Source organism: Somniosus microcephalus, unplaced genomic scaffold (assembly GCF_052327205.1).
Source record: "Somniosus microcephalus isolate GS21.2 unplaced genomic scaffold, FLI_Smic_1.0 scaffold319, whole genome shotgun sequence".
Lineage (NCBI taxonomy): Eukaryota > Metazoa > Chordata > Chondrichthyes > Squaliformes > Somniosidae > Somniosus > Somniosus microcephalus.
In genome coordinates this window covers 191,862-206,904 of record NW_028225506.1, presented here as the reverse complement: position 1 = coordinate 206,904, position 15,043 = coordinate 191,862, and the positions used below count along the sequence as shown (strand labels likewise).

Below are 15,043 nucleotides of genomic sequence, written 5' to 3'. Positions count from 1 at the left end.
GCCATTCAGCCCCTTGAGGCTGTTTCGCCATGGCTGATCTGTATCTTAACTCCATATTGTTTAATACCTAACAAAAGTCTATCAATCTCAGAGCTGAAATTTCCAGTTGACCCCCAGCCTCAACAGCTTTTTGGGGGAGGGCGTTCCAGATTTCCACCACCCTTTGTGTGAAGAACTGCTTCCTGCCATCACTCCTGAACGGCCTGGCTCTAATTGTAAGGTTCTGGATTCCCCCACTAGGCGAAAGAGTTTATCTATCTACCCTATCAATTCCTTTGATCATCTTAAAGACCTCAATTAGATCACCCTTCTTATATCTTCTATATTCGAGGGAATACAAAGCTAGTCTGTGCAACCTGTCCTCATAATTCAATCCTCTAACAGGTTAGAGACCTGAGTGAATCTATCCCAGAGACCCACAGCTGGCCAGACTTTGAACCCCACAAACTCTCTACATTATAGGACTTGCTGTCAGACCAAGGGGAACCTAAATTTCTTCTACTGCGGAGATGGTTAAACTGGGCAGGGGTGGGGGGAAGGGTACATTGGGGCAGCACTCGGTTACAATACATCCTGGTCATTATTGCGCATGTCCAAATCTCTGCCAGAGCTGGGGTGGCACACGGATTGACAAGCGGCTTCCGTGTAACGCGAGAAAGTGACAGAGTGTTGATGTCATGCATCCAAATTCTCAACGTTTTCACCTCAGTTGTCCTGTGTGTAAATGACAATTGTATATCACAGGTGGAATTGCACAGCTTGAATTGCACAGGTGGACTTGCATGGGTGGAATTGCATGGGTGGATTTGCGCAGGTGGAATTGCACGGGGGGATTTGCACAGGTGGAATTGCACAGGTGGAATTGCACAGGTGAAATTGCACGGGTGGAATTGCACGGGTGGAATTGCACGGGTGGACTTGCACAGGTGGAATTGCACAGGTGGACTTGCACAGGGGGAATTGTACAGGTGGACTTGCACAGGGGGAATTGTACAGGTGGACTTGCACAGGGGGAATTGTACAGGTGGACTTGCACAGGGGGAATTGCACGGGTTGATTTGCACAGGTGGACTTGCACAGGTGGACTTGCACAGGTGGAATTGCACAGGTGGACTTGCACAGGTGGAATTGCACAGATGGAATTTCACAGGTGGACTTGCACGGGTGGAATTGCACAGGTGGACTTGCACAGGTGGAATCGCATGGATGGAATTGCACGGGTGGACTTGCACGGTAGGAATTGCATGGGTGGACTTGCACGGGTGGAATTGCATGGGTGGACTTGCACAGGAGGAATTGCACCGGTGGACTTGCACGGGTGGAATTGCACAGGTGGAATTGCACAAGTGGAATTTCACAGGTGAAATTGCATGGGTGGGATTGCAGGGGTGGACTTGTAAGGGTGGAATTGCATGGGTGGACTTGCAAGGGTGGAATTGCATGGGTGCACTTGCACAGGTGGAATTTCATGGGTGAAATTGCACGGGTGGAATTGCACGGGTGGACTTGCACGGGTGGAATTGCACGGGTGGAATTGCACTGGTGGAATTGCACAGGTGGAATTGCACAGGTGGAATTGCACTGGTGGACTTGCAGGGGTGGACTTGCACGGGTGGACCTGCACGGGTGGACTTGCATGGCTGGAATTGCATGGGTGGAATTGAACGGGTGGAATTTCACAGGTGGAATTGCACGGGTGGACTTGCATGGCTGGAATTGCATGGGTGGAATTGAACAGGTGGAATTTCACAGGTGGAATTGCACAGGTGGACTTGCACAGGTGGAATTGCATGAATGGAATTGAACGGGTGGAATTGCGCAGTTGGAATTGCACAGGTGGACTTGCACAGGTGGAATTTCACAGGTGGAATTGCACAGGTGGACTTGCAGGGATGGACTTGCACGGGTGGACCTGCACGGGTGGACTTGCATGGCTGGAATTGCATGGGTGGAATTGAATGGGTGGAATTGCACAGGTGGAATTTCACAGGTGGAATTGCACGGGTGGACTTGCACGGCTGGAATTGCATGGGTGGAATTGAACAGGTGGAATTTCACAGGTGGAATTGCACAGGTGGACTTGCACGGGTAGACTTGCACAGGTGGACTTGCACAGGTGGAATTGCACGAATGGAATTGAATGGGTGGAATTGCACGGGTGGAATTGCATGGGTGGAATTTCACAGGTGGAATTGCACAGATGGACTTGCACGGGTAGACTTGCACAGGTGGACTTGCACAGGTGGAATTGCACGAATGGAATTGAACGGGTGGAATTGCACGGGTGGAATTGCACAGTTGGAATTGCGCAGTTGGAATTGCACAGGTGGACTTGCACAGATGGAATTGCACAGGTGGAATTGCACGGATGGAATTGAACGGGTGGAATTGCACGGGTGGAATTGCACGGGTGGAATTGCATGGGTGGACTTGCATGGGTGGAATTGCACGAGTGGACTTGCACGGGTGGAATTGCATGGGTGGACTTGCACGGGAGGAATTGCACAGGTGGACTTGCACGGGTGGAATTGCACAGGTGGAATTGCACAGGTGGAATTTCACTGCTGCAATTGCAGGGGTGGACTTGCATGGGTGGAATTGAAGGGGTGGAATTGCACAGGTGGAATTGCACGAGTGGAATTGCACAAGTGGAATTCCACAGGTGAAATTGCATGGGTGGAATTGCACGGGTGGAATTGCATGGGCGGAATTGCATGGGTGGACCTGCACGGGTGGAATTGCATGGGTGGACTTGCATGGGTGGAATTGCACGGGTGGAATTGCACAGGTGGAATTTCACTGGTGGAATTGCAGAGGTGGAATTGCACAGGTGGAATTGCATGGGTGGACTTGCACTGGTGGAATTGCACAGGTGGAATTTCAAAGGTGGAATTGCACGGGTGGACTTGCACAGGTCGACTTGCATGGGTGGACTTGCATGGCTGGAATTGCACAGGTGGAATTGCACGGGTGGAATTGCATGGGTGGAATTCCATGGATGGAATTGCACGGGTGGACTTGCACGGGTGGAATTGCATGGGTGGACTTGCACAGGTGGAATTTCACTGGTGGAATTGCACAGGTTGAATTGCACTGGTGGAATTGCACATGTGGAATTGCATGGCTGGAATTGCACAGGTGGAATTTCACTGGTAGAATTGCACAGGTGGAATTGCACAGGTGGAATTGCACAGGTGGAATTGCACGGGTGGAATTGCACAGGTGGAATGGCATGGGTGCAATTGCATGGGTGCAATTGCACAGGTGGACTATCACAGATGGAATTGCATGGGTGGAATTGCACAGGTGGAATTGCATGGGTGGACTTTCACAGGTAGACTTGCATGGGTGGAATTGCACGGGTGGAATTGCATGGGTGGAATTGCATGGGTGTACTTGCATGCGTGGAATTGCACAGGTGGACTTGCACAGGTGGAATTGCATGGGTGGGCTCGCACGGGTGGAATTGTACAGGTGGACTTGCACAGGTGGAATTGCATGGGTGGGCTTGCACGGGTGGAATTGCACAGGTGGAATTGCACGGGTGGAATTGCATGGGTGGAATTGCATGGGTGGGCTTGCATGGGTGGAATTGCACAGGTGGAATTGCACAGGTGGAATTTCACTGGTGGAATTGCACAGGTGGAATTGCACAGGTGGAATTGCACAGGTGGAAATGCACGGGTGGAATTGCACAGGTGGAATTGTACGGGTGGAATTGCACAGGTGGACATGCACAGGTGGAATTGCACGGGTGGAATTGCACAGGTGGACTTGCACGGGTGAAATTGCATGGGTGGAATTGCACAGGTGGAATTTCACAGGTGGACATGCACAGGTGGAATTGCACAGTTGGAATTGCACTGGTGGAATTACACGGGTGGACTTGCACAGGGTGTATTGCATGGGGGAAATTGCATGAGTGGAATTGCACAGGTGGACTTGCACAGATGGAATTGCATGGGTGGAATTGTGCAGCTGGACTATTACAGGTGGAATTGCACAGGTGGACTAACACAGGCGGAATCGCACAGGAGGATATGCACAGGTGGAATTGCATGAGTGGACTTGCACAGTTGGAATTGCACGGTTTGGAATTGCACGGGTGGAATTGCACCGGTGGAATTGCACGGGTGGAATTGCATGAGTGGAATTGCTCAGGTGGACTTACACAGGTGGAATTGCACAGGTGTCATCGTGGCTGTTTGGCTGATGCCAGCTGTCAGGTAGACTGCCACATCAGCAGGTGAAGCGCTACAAGAGCCATGCAGTCAGCAGAGTAATCATCGAGTTCACGGTCAGGACACGCACAGTTCAGTCCTGATCGAATCTTGTGGGTCATGGTGTTTCCTTGAAGACCCACCCAGTGAACATTTTGGGAATGCCCAGTATTGACGTTTGAAACGAAACATTGGAAAGATGCTGCATTACTGGGTTTCAACCAGCAGATGGGGCAGGGCACATTCTATCCGATTGCCTCAATTGGGTAACAAGTGACTGGCAGGTCCAATGGCTCCCGCTGGTGACAGGAGCCAGTACTGCAGCCTGGTTTTACAACGCCAACACAACCTGCACTTATATAGCACCTTTAACATAGTAAAGCATCCCCGAGCATTTCATATGGGTCGCACCAAGCAGGTGTACATGGGAACATAGGAACAGGAGGAGGCCATTCAGCCTGTTGCACCATTCAATTGGACCATGGATGATCTGTATCTCAACTCCATTTACCCTCCTCGGTTCCATATCCCTTAATACCCTTACCTAACAAAAATCTTTCGATCTCAGTTTTGACATTTTTAATTGACTCCCCACCGCGCATCCCCCCCGCCCCCCCCCCCGCGCCCCCCCGGCTCCACAGCTTTTTGGGGGAGGGTGCTCCAGATTTCCACTACCCTTTGTGTGAAGAAGAATGAGAGCGGATCTAATTGAAACTTATAAAATTCTAACAGGACTAGACAGACTAGATGCAGGAAGGATGTTCCCGATGGTCGGGGTGTCCAGAACCAGGGGTCACAGTCTAAAGATAAGGGGTAAGCCATTTAGGACAGAGATGAGGAGGAATTTCTTCACCCAGAGAGTGGTGAACCTGTGGAATTCTCTACCACACAGGGCAGTAGAGGCCAATTGATTAAATATATTCAAGAAGGAGTTTGATATATTTCTTGAGGCTAAAGGGATCAAGGGGTATGGGGAGAAAGCAGGGACAGGGCACTGAATTTGGATGATCAGCCATGATCGCATTAAATGGCGGAGCAGGCTCGAGGGGCCGAATGGCCTACTCCTGCTCCTATCTTCTATGTTTCTATGTTTCTATATCAAACTGTCACACAACATTCTGTCACACATCAAAGTGTCACATGTCAAACTGTCACAGGTACAAATGCAAAATAATCTGCAAAGAACATCACAAAAACCAACCATGACCTGGAGCCTTGAATTTACAAGCACTTTCCACCCTCCCATCATCCCTTTCGTTGCCCACTTTGGCTGATCTTGAAATTTGAAATATATAATTGAGCCATATTTAAAGATCCAGGCCCCTCCCTTAGCCTGGACCACCCCCCCCCCACCCCACCCCCACCCCACAGCACTCCCCCTCCCCCTCCCCCCAATCCAGTCAGGCTCACCTGTGCTTTCTAGAAGCTGATCGCAACAACTCGTTGCTTACATTTTTTTCCCTCATGTCGCCTCTGGTCCTTTTGCCAATCACCTTAAATCTGTGTCCTAACGGTTAGGGGGACGCTATATTTTGGGTTTCAAAGGGCTGTAAATTGGAGGAAGGATTAGACTGAGTGAGGTAAGGAGTGTCATAGTTGAAGTGCCAGGAAAGAGTATGTTACCGTGAGAGACAGTAGGTATAACTACAGTTATAACAGCCTTTCCTACATTCAAGTAAAGAGCTTCTCCCACATATTACTTACATTATGTATGGTATTTATTTACTGAAAGTGGGTACGGAAAACAAAAAGGGGGGGCAAAACTACCTAAAAAAAGAAAGACTTGTATTTCTATAGCACTTTTCACGACCACCGGACGTCCCAAAGCGCTTTACAGCCAATGAAGTACTTTTTGAAGTGTAGTCATTGTTGTAATGTAGGAAACGCGGCAGCCAATTTGCGCACAGCAAGCTCCCACAAACAGCAATGTGATAATGACCAGATCATGGCCTAGAAATTCATTATAGCCACTTTTGGGGCGGTAAAGTCGGGCGGCCGCTAAAGTTTGCGCCCGGCGCAAATTCGAGGCCACTTCGCCGATATTCATTAGCTTCGCCCTAAGAGTTTGCTCGAGCGCTAAAACTGGCGATGCACGGCTCTCTTTAGGCGCTAAGCCGGCGGCCCGGACGCTAACACCGGAAGGTGGGCGCAGGGCAGGTGCAGCGAGCTGCTGATTGACGGCAGACACTCTGGCTCTGGTGAGCTCTTAAAGGGGGAGGGTGGATTTGTTTTTTTTAAAGGCCGAGACTGCTGTATTTGTGTTGTTGGGGAGGGCTTCTCTCCATCAGTTTGTTATGTGGTACCGGCACACCACCACCACCACCACCACCACCTCCTCCTCCTCCTCCTCCTCCTCCTCCTCCTCCTCCACCATCTTTGTCTCTCACAAAGTGTTGCAAAGCGGCTGCCTTTTCTACTGCAGGAGTGCCCTTTAATTTGCGCTCCCCGCGGCCTGCCTCGGCTGTGTACCGTTCCACTTCACAGTCGTTCGGACCGCCAGGCGCACAATGGGGCGGCGCGAGTGAAGTTCCGGTTCCGGGCGCACAAAGGGCGTTGCACGACGAAATGACGTCATGATCTGCGCGCGCAGCTGAGCGCGCGCAAAGACTTTGCGCCAGCGCTAAATGTCTACTGAAGTTGGGGCGAGGCGCAGATCGCGCTGCGCCCGGGCGCTAAGCGCCTAGCGCTCGAGATCTACTCCTCCTAAGGCGCTAACGGCTGGCGCAGCCAACTGAATTTCTAGGCCCATCTGTTTTAGTGATGTTGATTGAGGGATAAATATTTGCCCCAGGACACCGGGGAGAACTCCCCCTGCTCTTCTTCGAAATAGTGCCCGTGGGATCTTTTACGTCCACCCGTGAGAGGGCAGATGGGGCCTCGGCTTAACGTCTCCAAAAGGCAACACCTCCGACAGTGCAGCGCTCCCTCAGCACTGCACTGGGAGCGTCAGCCTAGATTTTTGTGCTCAAGTCTCTGGAGTGACACAGAGGCGAGGGTGCTACCAACTGAGGCAAGGGATGGGAGGGCACAAAGTGGGCGATCACCCTCAAAGAAGGGGGGCAGGAATTGAGGTCGAAGGCCAAATCCACAAGGTTTTGAAGCCTAATTACTTTGGGGCTATGTTCGCGGGTGTTCCTTGGCTACCGTGACGATTCCAGCCAACGCGCCCTCCAATAGGCTGAGTGGCAAGTGCTGTCGGAAGGAGAGACAGTGGGACAACTCCCCATCTGATCTTCCCTCCAGTTTCTGCCAGTTTCCCAGTATTAGCCAACAGGGAATTCAGTCCCCAATCTTTCATGGCACATGTATAAAAATTATTCCCTGTGCACATAAGAGACAGAGAGGAGTCTGAAGACCCTGAGGAACAATGTTCCCTCTAAGCTGCACGAATGCGCGGTTGTGCAGAAATCTGTAAGGCCCCGCGCAGGCCACGCACAACCTTTTACAGTGGAAATACTGCGCATGCGCAGAAATTTAAAGGGACCGCGCATTGAAAGAAACCGGCCGCACAGGACAAAGCGCAGCTTAGTGGGAACATTGCCAAGGACGTCCCTGAATTGAAAAATGTTTTCCTTTACAGTTCAAAAGTGTGGCTGCAGCAGGCAATCAAAATGTTAATTGTTTCTACACTTCAGTATACAAAGTGAGAATGACTTGAAATTGCTACATATTTCCCTCGAGCCTGAGACTCATGGACATCAGTCCCAGGCATTTGAACACTCTCTGTCAAACTGCATACTTTAACAGTTCAAACATCTCCATCCAGCTTCATAGAACCACAGGCATTTACAGCACAGAGGGAGACAATTCGGCACATTGTATCTGGGCTGGGTTTTTGCAAAAACAATCCCAAACTAATCCCGCTACCCCGCTCTCTCCCCATAGCCCTGTATCAATGCCAAACTAATCCCCCTGTCCCGCTCTCTCCCCATAGCCCTGTAACAATCTCAAACTAATCCCACTGTCCCGCTCTCTCCCCATAGCCCTGTAACAATCTCAAACTAATCCCACAGCCCTGCTCTCTCCCCATAGCCCTGTATCAATGCCAAACTAATCCCACTGTCCCGCTCTCTCCCCATAGCCCTGTAACAATCTCAAACTAATCCCACTGTCCCGCTCTCTCCCCATAGCCCTGTATCAATGCCAAACTAATCCCACTGCCCCGCTCTCTCCCCATAGCGCTGTATCAATCTCAAACTAATCCCACTGCCCCGCTCTCTCCCCATAGCCCCGTATCAATCTCAAACTAACCCCACTGCCCCGCTCTCTCCCCATAGCCCTGTATCAATGCCAAACTAATCCCACTGTCCCGCTCTCTCCCCATAGCCCTGTAACAATCTCAAACTAATCCCACTGCCCCGCTCTCTCCCCATAGCCCTGTATCAATCTCAAACTAATCCCACTGCCCCGCTCTCTCCCCATAGCCCCGTATCAATCTCAAACTAACCCCACTGCCCCGCTCGCTCCCCATAGCCCTGTATCAATCCCAAACTAATCCCCCTGCCCTGCTCTCTCCCCATAGCCCTGTATCAATCCCAAACTAATCCCACTGCCCCACTCTCTCCCCATAGCCCTGTATCAATCCCAAACTAATCCCACTGCCCCGCTCTCTCCCCATAGCCCTGTATCAATGCCAAACTAATCCCACTGTCCCGCTCTCTCCCCATAGCCCTGTATCAATGCCAAACTAATCCCACTGTCCCGCTCTCTCCCCATAGCCCTGTAACAATCTCAAACTAATCCCACTGCCCCGCTCTCTCCCCATAGCCCTGTATCAATCCCAAACTAATCTCACTGCCCCGTTCTCTCCCCATAGCCCTGTATCAATCCCAAACTAATCCCACTGCCCCGCTCTCTCCCCATAGCCCTGTATCAATCCCAAACTAATCCCGCTGCCCTGCTCTCTCCCCATAGCCCTGTATCAATCCCAAACTAATCCCGCTGCCCCGTTCTCTCCCCATAGCCCTGTATCAATCCCAAACTAATCCCACTGCCCCGTTCACTCCCCATAGCCCTGTATCGATCCCAAACTAATCCCACTGCCCCACTTTCTCCCCATAGCCCTGTTTCAATCACAAACTAATCCCACTGCCCCACTTTCTCCCCATAGCCCTGTATCAATCCCAAACTGATCCCACTGCCCACTTTCTCCCCATAGCCCTGTATCAATCCCAAACTGATCCCACTGCCCCGTTCACTCCCCTAGCCCTGTATCAATCCCAAACTGATCCCACTGCCTTGCGCTCTCCCCCTGGCCCTGTGTCTTGCTCTGATTCAGAGGATGCAATGGCCTCTCTCTCTCTCTCTCTCTCTCTGAACCATTTCCTGTGGGACGGCATTCCAGGCCCCCATAACCTTTGTGAAAAGGAATTTCTCTGACTCTCTCTCCTCTCCCAGGGACAGTTTTATATTGACCTCTCACCAGCAACTCCTCAACCAGAAGAAATAGTTTTTCCTGATTTACTCAATCAAAACCCTTCATAATTAATGAAAATCTCTATTCGATCTCTTCTTAGCCAAGATGCGATGCGTAGGATACGGCTGAGGCTAAGAGTAAAGGCAAGGTAAATCAAACAGTAGTATTTTGGTGACGCCATGTTTCAATTTTAAAAGTTTGTGGATTGGAGGAGGAAGGGGGGACTGAGATGGTGAGAAACAACCAGATAGAGTAGGAGAGTCTAACCACCGCCCCTTGACATTCAACGGCATTACCATCGCCGAATCCCCCACCATCAAAATGCTGGGGGTCACCATTGACCAGAAACTTTACTGGACCAGCCACATAAATACTGTGGCAACAAGAGCAGGCCAGAGGCCGGGTATTCTGCAGTGAGTGACTCACCACCTGACTGCCCAAAGCCTTTCCACCATCTTAAAGTCAGGAGTGTGATGGAATACTCTCCACTTGCCTGGATGAGTGCAGCTCCAACAACACTCAAGAAGCTCGAGACCATCCAGGACAAAGCAGCCCGCTTGATTGGCACCCCATCCACCACCTTAAACATTCACTCCCTCCGCCACCGGCGCACCATGGTTGCAGTGTGTACCATCCACAAGATGCACTGCAGCAACTCGCCAAGGCTTCTTCGGCAGAATCTCCCAAACCCGCGACCTCTTCCACCTAGAAGGACAAGGGCAGCAGGCGCATGGGAACACCACCACCTGCATGTTCCTCTCCAAGTCACACACCATCCTGACTTGGAAGTATATCGCCGTTCCTACATCATCGCTGGGTCAAAATCCTGTAACTCCCTCCCTAACAGCACTGTGGGAGTATCTTCGCCACACGGACTGCAGCGGTTCAAGAAGGCGGCTCACCACCACCTTCTCAAGGGCAACTAGGGATGGGCAATAAATGCTGGATTTGCCAGCGACGCCCACATCCCATGAACGAACAAAAAAAAATGCTATGAGCCTTGATTTTAACAGTGAGGATGCATGAATGTGCTCAAGTTTAAAATTTTAAAATTATCTATCTTGTTTTCAAACCCCTCCAGGGCCTCGCCCCTCCCTAACTCTGTAACCTCCTCCAGCCCTACAGCCCTCTGTGATCTCTGCGCTCCTCCAATTCTGGCCTCTTGCCCATCTCCGATTTTAATCGCTCCACCTTTGGCAGTCGTGCCTTCAGCTGCCTGGGTCCCTGAGCTCTGGAATTCCCTCCCTAAACCTCTCCGCCCCTCTCTCCTCCTTTAAGACGCTCCTTAAAACCGACCTCTTTGACCAAGCTTTTGGTCACCTGTGCTAATGTCTCCTTATGTGGCTCGGTGTCAAATTTTGTTTGAGAACGCTCCTGTGAGGCGCCCTGGGACGTTGTACTACATTAAAGGTGCTATATAAATGCAAGTTGTTGCTGTTGTTGTTGTTGTAAGGCACTTGGTAATTCTTCCCCAGACCTGTGCACAGTTGGCATTGCCCAGCCTGGTACTTCAGGCGTGATTACCATTCACGTTGAGTGCCCAGTCGAGCACGGGCTAAGGTCAGTAAATATGGAACTAGCGCACACGCCTACCTTTAACATACCGCACCTCATGAAATATGCTTGCGGATCCAAAATCGATCACTTTCACGCGGAAAGGGAATCGCTTCTGATCAATGATCATGATATTCTCTGGTTTGAGGTCGGCGTGAATGATTGACAGGTCCTTCAGTTTCTGGAGTGCCCTCAGGACCTGGGTGGCAATAGTCCGAATGTGTCTGGCTGGGAGGAGGGCAAAGTTGTTCTCCTTCTGAAACTCAAATATGTTCTGCTCCATGAGCTCAAACACCAGGTATGACTTGACATCGTCGTGGAAACACTCAAAGAATCGGATGAAGTGGTATTGATCAGGGTCCACTGTTCCCAGCACTCTCAGCATTTTAAATTCGTTTTTGATGATTCGGGCTCGGTAGGAATCACTTTTGAGGATCTTGATGGCAACAAAATGGCCGGTGCTCCTCTTCCAGCACTTTGCCACCTCACCGAATGTCCCTTTGCCCAAAACCTGAATAATGTCGTAGGTGTCTGTCTCAGAATGGATGACAGACATCTTCAGGGAACTTCTGGCCTTCGCCCTCTGCCTGACTGGAAGAGCAGCCGGCTGGTATCCAACAATAGAAGCTTTCGGGCGTAACAATGGGGCCATTGTTGCCAAACCAGGTTCTAGGGGCTGATGTCTGAGGGTCTCAGAGCCCGAGGAACACGTACACAGGTATCGGGACCAACAATGCAATGATTCCACCTCCAACACCATCAGTAGCCAGCGCTCCCCATCTCACCTCACAAAGTATCTGTTCACAGAATCACAGAACAGAATCACAGAAACCCCACAGTGCAGATAGAGGCCATTTCGGCCCATCGAGCCTGCACCGACACATATCCCACCCTATCCCCGTAACCCCACGTATTTAATCCCCCTAACACTAAGGGTCAATTTATCATAGCCAATCAACCTAACCCGCACATCTTTGGACTGTGGGAGGAAACCGGAGCACCCGGAGAAAACCCACGCAAACACGGGGAGAATGTGCAAACTCCACACAGACAGTCGCCCGAGGCCGGATTTGAACCCGGGTCCCTGGCGCTGTGAGGCAACAGTGCTAACCACTATACCACCGTTCAGAGCTGCACCTTTCCAAATCAATCACCAATGAGTTTCATTTACACTCAATACTGGTTAGCACAACCAAAGCTCCTTAACCGGACTAACTCGTGCATCAGTGCTCTGTTCATCGGGTCATTCCTGCCACCACTCAGCAAGGCTGCAGAGGAGTGTGGGAACATATTCTTTGCACTGAGGTAAGAATGCTGATCAACTTATTGGGCCAGATTTTGCTGGAAAAAAACTAACGGCTTCTGAACAACACACGCCATTGTTAATGTGCAACCCGTCCAGCAACTTGTGGCGAGGGGGTGATCCCCCACCCCCCTCCTCCCACCGTGAATTGCAAATTGCCTCAAGCTTCTGGACGATTTGGGCCGCTCCTCCGTTAGCCTCGCGAAAACGGCAGCTCGCCCTCAACCGCCCTTTGAGTTTCATGAAGTTGCTCCATTTCCACATTAATTGCCCAGGAAACTCGCCGCGGAAAGCCAAGTCTAGTCATTATCAGCGTAAAGTGCCCTGTTAACGATGTGATAAGTGTTAATGACTGCCAATCAACCTCTCTGGCCAAAGGAAGTAAACAATTATAAGTGTGAGTCTCATTCTTTCAGGCTGTGAATTGTTATCGATTTTAAAAATGTTATTTTTTTTCTTACTTTTCCTTTCTGTCTCTTTTTCTCTCTCTTAATCTGATCTTTCTTTCCTTCTCTTTATTTCTCCTTCTGCTCCTGATTTGACTTTAACTCAGCCTCCTTCTCTGTCCTTCCTCTGTTTATTTCTCAATCCTTCAATCTCATCGGTTAAGGAGATAGAGACTGTCTGTCCCGTCGTTCACCGAGGTCCCAAATGCCCTGTTGCCCTCGCCGCGCCATTATCAGCTCGCACTTCCAGAAACTTCGTGGGCAAAACCTAAATGAGAATTTGTAAGTCTAACCAACAGGGCACGCAGCGCGATACCACGCTCCAGCAAAATCAGGCCATTGCAAATCATTTTGATTGTAACGCAAACTGCAACCCCTGAAGTATCTCCAGGGATCAAGGGATATGGGGAGAAGGCAGGGACAGGGTGATGTGCCTCAATAATTCCGAGACTCGATGTTAGCGAAACAAAACAAGGCTTTTATTAACTTAGAAGGTAACACACAGTGGAGAGAGGTATCTTCCATCCGGAGGTCTGCCGTACTGGATATGAGGCCAGACTGAGCTTGCTTACATAGGGGCCAGGTATGGGCGGAGCCCTACACACAATACATTACAATATACAATAAAATGGTGAGGAAACGGAACTGAGGTAAGGGAAATGAAACTGAAACCAACCACAGTCACAGGCAGTGATGAATGGAATATTTCATCACACAGGGTACTGAGTTTGGATGATTAGCCATGATCTCATTGAATGGCGGAGCAGGCTCGAGGGGCCGAATGGCCTACTCCTGCTCCTATCTTCTATGTTTCTATGTTTCGAAGTTGCTGTCTCAGGGCATTGGCTATCTGAGACCCCATGTTTAGTCCTGTCCTGCTGGAGATATTTGAATCCTCAAATAATCCTAAAGATTACAAAGCAGAATCTTATCCTGCCCCATGCAACCAATCCAACATCAGGCTTAGTTGAGAAGAAGCACCAGCTACAAGGGTCAATGTATCTTCGAGATATGTTGATGGAAGTTCTCCTTGTGGCTCAGTTGGTGAATGAAGAATCCGGTGTGCTACCGACCCACTAGGACCAGGAGGGTTCCACGTTTGATCCCAGGTCTGTGTCGAGATAGCTCATCTGAGCCGGGGCAGACGCTGGGGTCTTTGAACCAGCCTCAGCAACCTTGCGAGTGAAGGAGAAAAATCAGTCAAGGTTCCTGCTTCTGATCAGTGTCCACCCACCCTGGAAACTGGATGTGTGCGGACATCGAGTGAGGACAGAATCAGGCTCATGGAATCATGGACGGATACAGTGCAGAAGGAGGCCATTTGGCCCTTCTTTGAAAGAGCTATCAAATTAGTCCCACTCCCCTGCTCTTTCCCGATAGCCCTGCAAATTTTTCTACTTCACGTATGATCCAATTCCCTTTTGAAAGTTATTATTGAAGCTGCTTCCACCGCCATTTCAGGCCGTGCATTCCAATGCTCGGTCATACTACATACACTGGATAACCAGGCCAGTTAGAGGAGGTTCTAAATAGCACCATGGGACCAACCCAACAAGAATTAATGCCATCCAGAGAGGAGGGAGAAAGGATACTGCTGATGTTATTGTTAGAGCTATAGCCCCAAGTGTCATCAGAGGCTCTGGTTTTTATATAGGAACAGGAGGAGGCCATTCAGCCCCTTGAGCCTGTTCTACCATTCACTTAGATCATGGCTGATCTGTATCTTAACTCCATCTACCCGCCTTGGTTCCATATCCCTTACCTAACAAAATCTAACAATCTTAGTTTTGAAATTTTCAATTGACCCCCAGCCTCAGCAGCTTTTTGGGGGAGAGAGTTCCAGATTTCCACCACCCTTTGTGTGAAGAAGTGCTTCCTGACATCACCCCTGAACGGCCTGGCTCTAATTTTAAGGTTATGCCCCCTTGTTCTGGACTCCCCCCACCAGAGGAAATAGTTTCTCTCGATCTACTCCATCAACTCCTTGAATCATCTTAAACACCTCGATTAGCTCACCCCTTAATCTTCTAAACTTGAGGGAATACAAGCTCAGTCTACGCAACCTGTCCTCATAATTTAACCCTTTTGCCCCGTAGCACTCCAG

At 50.1% G+C, this 15,043-nt stretch overlaps 1 protein-coding gene across 1 annotated transcript in view; it reads right to left on the bottom strand.

Annotated features, from left to right (window-relative positions):
- Positions 1-11,764, bottom strand: part of LOC147081881 (homeodomain-interacting protein kinase 4-like) — a 52,385-nt gene extending 40,621 nt beyond the window's left edge. Inside the window, exon 1 of the mRNA XM_085980624.1 lies at positions 11,230-11,764. Coding sequence (XP_085836750.1) covers positions 11,230-11,746 — 517 coding nt within the window. The 5' untranslated portion in view covers positions 11,747-11,764. The remainder of the gene's footprint in view (positions 1-11,229) is intronic.
- Between the last annotated feature and the right edge of the window lie 3,279 nt (positions 11,765-15,043).